The following is a 10,000-nucleotide window of genomic DNA, read 5'->3' on the forward strand; positions in this document are numbered from 1 at the left end:
CAATCGAGTTGATTGCAGAGGTTTTATATCTGTTTCAGTTATTGGTTTAGTAAATCTTACAGTGTAAAAATCTGAAGCATGTCACAAACTACTTTTGCTTGCCTAAATTTTGCCAAGACCATGTGGCGAAACTGTTGGGGTGTCATTTTAACTCTGGCCCTCAAGGTCACTCCAGTCCTAATCAAACACACCTGGAGCTCATGGGAGTCGTCAGGATTACAGGCAGGTGAATGTGATGGAGATTGGAGCTAGACTCTGCAGGAGAGTTGAGAACTCAAAGCTAGCTGTGATGAAGCGTGACTGCTGTAGGGCTGCTGCTCTTCAGATGACAGTCATGGATGCTCCCAAACACCAGACCGTTGATGAAAACCTCGTCTAGTGGCTGATTTTGCTTTTATTTGGATCGCTACAGTTTCGTCTCCTGTTTGTTAAACAGTCAATGTTCACTCTGTTCAACCAGTCCATAAAAATTATAAATTCCGGTGAATAAAGTTGTAGGTGGAAGCGTGTGAAATGTGTCTGTCAGACCTGTAGTGTGCACTATAACGAATCAACATGATCATCGTTGTGTCTCTTTGTCCAAGTTGTCTTGAAATGTGCTTGAAACTAAAATTGCTGGACCGCTAGAAGAAAAATGAATGCAGGCTCAGCGTCACCAGTGTCTGAGTGTTTCCTTGCGAATAAGGGTTCAGTGTTTGAGTGCTGATGTTATATGAGAATTAACCGCTGTTGAAAATATGAACATTTTCACGAATTCGAGAGCTCATGCCAGAGGGACTTTTCCAGCGATTTATGCACACACTCGTTCTGCTCGTGTCTAAGAATGAACGTTACAGAAACACCGACGCCATTCTGAAATGGTGTAATTTTGCCTCAACTTTTTTTTAAAATTGCGAATTGCTGAAAGTTAAGCCGGACTAACTGGTGTCTTACAGACAGACTATGATATGGTGGACTATCTGAACGAGCTGAGAGAGGGCTGTCTGGAGGCGTACACTGGGATCATCCAGGGCTTGAAAGGAGACCAGGAGAATGTGCACCGTAAGTTCACTTTGAGCTCCCTCTCATGACTGTGACGTGAAAAAGATTGGTGTTAAACTCCCTGTGCCCCATCTGCAGCCGACGTAATGCTGGTCCAGCCGCGTGTGGAGTTTATCTTGTCTTTCATTCACCACATCGCTGAGGACGAAGACCGATCCGACGGAGTTGTTGCCAATGCCGTCGGCCTCATAGGGTAAGAACTCGTTTGATGATGGGCTTCGACATTAACCAGCCTCAGGCTCAATGTTAAAGATGTTTTGAAGATCATCAGTTGTTGTTTTTAACCTAATGCAGCTTCGGGGTTCTCGATTCCAGTTCTGATACCACAGCGAAAATCCTCTAGCCTAGCCAAATATAAAGTTCACACGTTAAAACCTGTAAACAATTATAAAATAAATACAACTGACCAAAGATATAAACGATTATTTCAAGTGTTTGAAGTTTCTTCAGACAGATCTAATAGTGTTCTATTCCTGTGGGATTTCTTTTCACAGAACCAGTGTATTTCAGCTTGTTCATTGGTCTTGCATATGTCTTCTGGTGTTCTGGCATATCATTAAGTTGACCCTTCTTTTTTTTCTTCCTCCTCCTTAAAGTGACCTGTGTACAACTTTTGGCAAAGATGTGATGAAGCTGGTGGAGGTTCGACCTCAGATCAACGATCTGCTTTCTGAAGGCCGGAGGTCCAAGACCAGTAAGACCAAGACCTTAGCCACATGGGCCACAAAGGAGCTCCGCAAGCTGAAGAGCCAAGCTTGGTATGTGACCACACCTCACTGAAACCAAACCACTCCTGTCCAGACCACGCAGAGGTCACGCTTGACCCAGAATAATTGTTACGGCCCATTCACGTCAGCACAAAAGGTCTGTCATTTCTTGGTTCGGATGGCAGACGGGCTTAAAGGAGTAGTTCACTTTCAGAACAAAAATGTACAGATAATGTACTCGCCCCTTGTCATCCAAGATGTTCATGTCTGTCTGTCTTCATGTCGTAAGGAAATTAAGTAAAACATTTGAGGATTTCTCTCCATATAGTGGCTTTCTATGGTGCCCTGAGTTTGAACTTCCAAAATGCAGCTTCAAAGGACTCTAACCGATTCCAGCCGAGGAAGAAGGGTCTTATCTAGCGAAACGATGGGTTATTTTCTAAAAAAAAAAAATTACAATTAAATGGTTTTTAACCTCAAATGCTCATCTTGTCTAGCTCGGCAAGACCAGCATTTGAGATTAAAAAGTATATAAGTTGTAAATGATTTTAGAAAATAACCCATCGTTTCGCTAGATAAGACCCTTCTTCCTTGGCTGGAATCGGTTAGAGTCCTTTGAAGCTGCATTTTGGAAGTTCAAACTCAGGGCACCATAGAAGTCCACTATATGGAGAGAAATCCTCAAATGTTTTACTCAAAAAAACAAGACAGACATGAACATCTTGGATGACAAGGGGTGCGAGTACATTATCTGTACATTTTTGTTCTGAAAGTGAACTACTCCTTTAAAGGTGCCATAGAATGAAAAACTATTTACCTTGGCATAGTTGGGCTCTGAGAGTAAATGTATATTTTCCTTCCTGCTGTGCGAGCTACTGAAATGAGCCACTCTGTGAAACAGCCTATCAGAGCAGAGCTCCTCATTATTATTCATGACCCTTCCAAATAAGGTCACAACAGACCATTTCATTCTAGGGACAAATCCTAGGGTTGTAAATGGGCCTGTAAAACGGTTTCAGAGAACAATTTAAATAATTTTATAGAAAAACATGCTATGGCACCTGTAAATGAAAGTGCAGTCTGACAGATTGACAGTAGGCTCATGGAAAGGAGAAATACAGCAGTATAATATGCCATGAATAATTTCTCGCCATGAAAACGGCCACAGAAGCTGGCATGGCGTTAAACTCAAACTACATTCATCCTGGTGTGAACAGGCCTTTATTCCTCCAGAAATGAGTTTGTCCATAGATAAAAGTGAAGCCTGTTCATTTTCGGGTGAGATGTGCCCCGTACATGTTTTTGTAAACGTTTCACCTTAATTGAAGGTCCTGAAGAGTCTGTCTTTTCAGCCGTGTTTTCTTCTGGTTTGCTTTCAGATTACCGGCTGTGGAAATTCCACCAAGAATAATGGAAATCAAACCCACTGAGGTTTCTTCTGTCTTTTACACATAGACGTCAAAGCAGAAGTGACGTGTGCGCTGAGATGAGTGTCTGAGAATGTGAGCGAGTGAGAAAGAGTGAGAGAGACATCACACCACCTTCAGAGTTCAATTCCAGCAGCTGCCAGCAGAACAACTCAGCGACCTTCACCTTTACCAAGCCCTCTTCTCTGTGTGCAGAACACGTGTCTCTGACCCCATAATCAATGATTCGAGACCATCCTCATCCTCCACACACTGCTGTTCCGCAAGCTAGTGTGTCACTTTAGTACCAGTTTGCCAACCTGTCTGCGTTTAGCGAAAAAGAGGAGCGTTCTGCTGGTCGTGCGTCTCCTGAAGACGTCTTTGGGCACGCGGAAGGTGTCGCGACTGCAGACGTTCCCTATTACACAACCCCTTTGTCAGAAGATGCAGAGAGAGAAGGAAATGATGATGATGATGATGATGATGCTGCTGGAGTTTGTAATGGCGTGACTGGAGTGTGAGTGTGTGAATGAACGGAGGGGGTCGCTGTCTCCACATCCCCTCTTACTATTTCAACCAATAATAAATAAACATGATAAATATCTTGTTTGCAAATTCAGTGAGATGCACTTATGTAAACATAGGAGAGCGGCAAGTAGTCAGGGACGGGCAGCACTCGGGTGAACCGGCGACCAGCGTTCGTCCTGCTTTTCTCAACGTCGATTGCTGCGCTATATTTTTTTCCCCCTCCTTTTTTTAAAGAAAACAATTAAAAATAAATGGTTCTGTTATTAGTGTGTTAGTATGGATGGTGCAGATACACAGAGCTTTGGCCTGCCCTAGAAAGGGAAGACTATCGCCACTCGAGGTGCGGGTTCTAGCAGAGCGATCCGTGTTCTGGGGTACAGGAATTAGACGCTTCCACTTCCTCCTCTATTCTCCTTCATTTGTTTTGCAGGAAACGAGTGCCAAATCCATGCGGATACCAATGGACTTGAGCTTAATGCGTGTTAACGTGTAGAAGATGTGAATAAACATGTCAACAATGTCACAATCTGATTTGCATTGATGTGCTTTGGTTGTATTTTTTATTTTTTTTCTTCCTTGCGGCACTTAATTGGAGTCATTCACCAAGCTTTTAAAAAAAAGAATGGACAGAATCAGACGTTTGTATGAGGTTATATTTTTCCATTGATATGAAAATAAAATAAAATTGAACCTTTCCGCTTGTACTTCTGATACATTTCCATCGATTCTATCGGGGCGGCCCATTTATAACTGCCTTTATTTCCCGACCCTGACCAGATCGACCGGCGCTTCATCTGTTGAAGAAATGGTCTATTGTGGGTCTCCTCGCAGGATGTCTCTTCCCCTTTCTCCACATGTATGTGGGTCATGTTGATGTTCAACATTGTTCTGAAATGTTCTCCATTATCAGACTTGGCTAATGAGGGCGAAGCAGCAAGCTTTCCCAAAGTAAGTGGATGCTGCGAGAGCTCTTCGCCCACAACGGAAGAATCTGCCTTTGCTGGAACCGTTGTGATATAAAAAATGGGTGTGATGATTCTGAGGTGTTTTTCTCAACTAGTAAGACTAAAGGCTAATCGTTTCCGCATGACTGGTATTAAAGGAACCTGATGTGAAACTCTGGTGCAGTGTACTTGTTGATGGACGTCACCTTTGCGCATTGTGAACTCTCTAGCCACTTGATGCTTTTAGAAGTCGTTTTAAACTGAATAAATGAGCGACTTAAAAGTTTGATGTTTCATGCTGATGTTTTAATGCATTGTTTTTTCTTTCTGCATTCTTAATTTCCTGCTGGGTGTTTACAGGTGCTGGTCATAGAATTAGGATATCTTCAAAAAGTTGATTTATATTACTAAATCCAAGAAGTGAAACTCGTATAATGTATACATTCGTTCCACACAGACTGATATATTTCAAGTGTTTATTTCTTTTCATTTTGATTATAACTGAAAACTAATGAACCCCAATTCAGTATCTCAGAAAATTTGAATATTGTGAAAAGGTTGAGTATTGAAGACTCCTGGTGCCACACTCTAATCAGCTCATTAACTCAAAACACCTGCAAAGGCCATTAAATGGTCTCTCAGTCTAGTTCTATAGGCGACACAATCATGGGGAAGACTGCTGATTTGACAGTTGTCCAAATGACGACCATTGACACCTTGCACAAGGAGGACAAGACACAAAAGGTCATTGCAAAAGAGGCTGGCTGTTAACAGAGCCCGGTGTCCAAGCACATTAATAGAGAGGCGAAGGGAAGGAAAAGATGTGGTAGAAAAAAATTACAAGCAATAGGGATAACCGCACCCTGGAGAGAATTGTGAAACAAAACCCATTCAAAAGTGTGGGGGAGATTCACAAAGAGTGGACTTCAGCTGGAGTCACTGCTTCAAGAACCACTACACACAGACGAATACAAGACATGGGTTTCAGCTGTCGCATTCCTTGTGTCAAGCCACTCTTGAACAACAGACAGCGTCAGAAGCGTCTCTTAAAGACAAAAAGGACTGGACTGCTGCTGAGTGCTCCAAAGTTATGTTCTCTGATGAAAGTCAATTTAGCATTTCCTTTGGAAATCAGGGTCCCAGAGTCTGGAGGAAGAGAGGAGAGGCACAGAATCCACGTTGCTTGAGGTCCAGTGTAAAGTTTCCACAGTCAGTGATGGTTTGGGGTGCCATGTCATCTGCTGGTCCACTGTGTTTTCTGAGGTCCAAGGTCAACGCAGCTGTATACCAGGACGTTTTAGAGCACTTCATGCTTCCTGCTGCTGACAAACTTTATGGAGATGCAGATTTCATTTTCCATCAGGACTTGGCACCTGCACACAGTGCCAAAGCTACCAGTACCTGGTTTAAGGACCATGGTATCCCTGTTCTTAATTGCCCAGCAAACTCGCCTGACCTTAACCCCATAGAAAATCTATGGGGTATTGTGAAGAGGAAGATGCGATATGCCAGACCCAACAATGCAGAAGAGCTGAAGGCCTCTATCAGAGCAACCTGGGCTCTCCTAACACCTGAGCAGTGCCACAGACTGATCGACGCATTGCTGCGGTAATTCAGGCAAAAGGAGCCCCAACTAAGTACTGAGTCCTGCACATGCTCTCATACTTTTTATGTTCATACTTTCCAGTTGGCCAAGATTTCTAAAAATCCTTTCTTTGTATTGGTCTTCAGTAATATTCTAATTTTCTGAGATACTGAATTGGGGTTTTCATTCGTTGTCAGTTATAATCATCAAAATGAAAAGAAATAAACACTTGAAATATATCAGTCTGTGTGGAATGAATGTATACATTATACAAGTTTCACTTCTTGAATGGAATTAGTGAAATAAATCAACTTTTTGAAGATATTCTAATTATATGACCAGCACCTGTATATGAAATGTGGAACCAAGGTCCTGATAAGCACTATTCTTAACTTATACTGGGAAGAGCTTTGTAAAACCTTATTGCCAATTTTAGTTTTTTGATAGATAGTTCAGGCAAGTTGATGGGGCTTTGGTGATAGACCTGGGAGTTGCTAAAGCCAGGGGTTTTCAAAGCTGTCCTGGAAAGGTTTCCTCAACCCTGCGCATTTTGTATGTCTCCTTCAGCTCAGTAGAGGAGACCTGAACTGGGCGTGTCTCATAAAGGAGTGCTGAGGGGCCTCCGGGACAGCTTTGAGAACCCCTGGCTTAAGCTATGAGTCTGTAAATACAATTAAATTGAATTGTGGAAAAGCTGTTTAAAATGTTTTATGAGATCAGATTCCACTTCTGTACAGAAAGCTGAGTTCTTGCACTGCAAAAACGCTTTTCTTACTTAGATTTTTTTTGTCTTGTTTCCAGCCAAAATATCTAAAAATTCTTAAATCAATTTTCTGGTGAGTAACAATTCTTATTTTCAGAAAAAAACAAGTCAAAATTGTGCATTTTTGCTTGAAACAAGCAAAATAATCTGTCAATGGGGTACGCAAAATGAGAATTTGAAAGGGGACCAAAAAAAGAACCAGGTTCTCTTTCGAGTTCACTATTGGCGCTTTTCCACTACACAGTACCAGCTCGCCTCGGCTCGACTCGACTCGGCTCTGTTTGGTTTTCCACTGTGTAAAAGTTGTACCTGTACCGGCTTCCAGGTACTTTTTTTCGTACCACCTCCGGCGAGGTTCCAAGCGAGCTGAGGCGATACTAAATGTGACGTGAAAACACAGCAGACTGCTGATTGGTCAGAGAGAATCGTCACTATTCACTGCGTCATCATTGCACGCGCCAGCAATAGTATCCAGAATAACCCCGCCATTTTTAAAAAGTTTGGCCAGAGATTGCGTGACATATCTAATCCATTACATATTATGGCAACTCGGAAGAATACGCCGTGGTCAAACGAGGAGGTGCAGACAGCGGGTGTGTGTCGCGTAGAAGATTACGTCACGGCAGTTTCCTGCAGCATCGCTATGACAACCAGGTACTATTGTGGAGGTACAGGTACAACTTTTACACAGTGGAAAACCAAACAGAGCCGAGTCGAGTCGAGCTGAGTCGAGCTGGTACTGTGTAGTGGAAAAGCGCCATTTGTCGTGATCACCAAAAGGACAGGTCTCTTTTGGCTGGTTCACTTTAAGTAAACTGAGTTTGGTTGTTGTAAAACAGACTATATGTGAAAATACCCTAATTCTCTAATGAACTTCTTCAACTTCATGATCATGAGAGAGGAACGACCTCAGAAAAATGTTTTTGAACTGATTACACGCTTTTACCTGAGCTTGAACAGCTATCCTCCAGTCTTTAGCAGTATGGGTTAAAACCGAACGACTAAACACTCCTTACACCTCTCCGAATAATCAGTAGGATCTTCCACTTCAAATCTTGGGAATTCTACTTTGATAACAGTCTTATGGGGAAAATAATAAGAGCATCTAGCTGATGTCTGAGAAGCTGATGGCGTTGGGACCAAATGTGTCCCAGTAGAGGATGTAGCTGTGGATGGAATCAAAGACTTCTATTGGGCTCTTCTTTTCAGCACTTTATCACAGACAGGGACACATGATCTGTGCGTCGTTTGTTTGGGTCTTAGTCGGTGAAAGCGGCCAGGTTCTCGATCGTCTTGGCTCTGGTCCCGCTGAGGCTCAGTGTAAGCTGGTGTCATTAGGATCACAGGTGGATTTAGTGGAGGGATCTGAGACGGGCTCGTCCTCATCTCAGTCTTCACCCGCTAGATCCAAAAAGCAGGACATTCGTCAGAAAGTTAATTAGATAAATGCTTCCTGCATGTACAATCACAACCTCCGCTCCGGGGCCTTCTTTTCTTTCCTAACCGCCACACTGAGATGTTAAGGTCATGGAACAAGCCATATTCATCCTAGCTCTTCAGCCCTAGCATCTCTATCAACTTGAACATTATAGGATTGAGTATTTAGGCGCTGTTTTAAATGACATTCGAAACAGCAAATAGCCCAAAAGTGTGAAGCGGCGGGATCAGCCGCCCGCACAGCGCTGACGAACGGACGCTGCGCTTCCACCACCATGCAAAGTGATAAACAGCACAAGTTGCTTGACGCATTCAGATTTAAAACAGAATTGTGTTAGTTGTGTGATTTGAGAACAGTAAAGGTTCTGTAGGATCTGCTGGGCTGCTGAAAACAGCTGCATGATGAGCTAAAGTGATAAACGCCAATACATAATTACTGTCATTTTTTTTTTTCATAGTTTATTATAAACATATAACCATTGTAATGTTTTCTGTTCTTAAAGTTCACCCAAAAATAAAAAGTGTTATTATTTACTCAACATCATGTAATTTCAATCCTGTATGAACTTCTTCTTTCTTCTGTGGAACATAAAGGAAGATATACTTTGAGAAATTCAAAAACTTTGTCTATATAGTAGAAATTAAGGGTAAACAGATATGTTTGGTTACATTCTACAAAATCTATTTTGTGTTCTACAAAAGTAAGTCATATAGTTTTGGAATGTTTTATTTTTTTTACAGAATTTATTAGCAATTAATGTCCTGCATTCTAGCTCAAAATCAGTGCTTTACTGCATGCATTTCTATGTGACAAAAATGCATTATTCATTTGTTGCATTTGAATTCAGTATCTGTCATTATTTGATTCTGTCCTGTTTTATTCATTCATTTATTTACTTCAATTAAAGGCCCTATAACCCAACAAAACTCACGGGGGAACTTGTGGGCTGGATTTGTCCAAGGCCAAATTTTAACCCCAGTCCAGCCCTGCACTCCAGCAAGGATATAGCCAGCGTTCGGGTCGTTACTCAAAAAAGATGATTTCTTACAAGATATTATTTCTCCACTACTAGCTTATTTATCAAACGGGTGCTTTCTCTTCATCCTCTGCAAATGACGCTACAGTAGGTAGTTTGGTAGAGAGGCGTTTGAATAAATTAGCGTTTGCAATTGACAATGTTGCGATAACACAATACTTACAGTCAGCAACTAGTCATCATATCTCCGGCTTCGTGAAACACGTTAATGCTCAGTAGTACACATTTATGGTTCTTTAATGTATTTGCATTGTAAGAAAATGCATTTATTTTCAATGGGCATAAATGCGGCTGAAACAGGTAGCCTAGCGCATCCCAAATTTTTCAACTTTAACATTTGAATATAACATAGTCACTATGGCCTTTAGAAATGTTATGGGCCCCTGTGGCGCAGCCTAAGCTTTTGTCCCCAATGGCATTTTTTTCCTTGCATTACTTTTACTTTTTTACTTTAAGTAGTTTTGAAACCAGTACTTTTATACTTTTACTTGAGTAAAAAGCTTGAGTTGATACTTTAACTTCTACAAAAGTCTTTTTAAATCCTAGTATCTA

General features: G+C 41.7%; 1 protein-coding gene across 1 annotated transcript; it reads left to right on the plus strand.

Moving 5' to 3' along the window:
* Window positions 1-907: 907 nt before the first annotated feature.
* On the plus strand, window positions 908-4,376 carry LOC141317201 (importin subunit beta-1-like). The gene is made up of 4 exons (XM_073832977.1): window positions 908-1,041; window positions 1,120-1,234; window positions 1,638-1,799; window positions 3,128-4,376. Coding segments are annotated over exons 1-4 (372 nt in total). The 5' UTR covers window positions 908-947; the 3' UTR covers window positions 3,129-4,376.
* Window positions 4,377-10,000: the final 5,624 nt, after the last annotated feature.

This window comes from Garra rufa, unplaced genomic scaffold, assembly GCF_049309525.1.
Source record: "Garra rufa unplaced genomic scaffold, GarRuf1.0 hap1_unplaced_466, whole genome shotgun sequence".
NCBI classification, from domain to species: domain Eukaryota; kingdom Metazoa; phylum Chordata; class Actinopteri; order Cypriniformes; family Cyprinidae; genus Garra; species Garra rufa.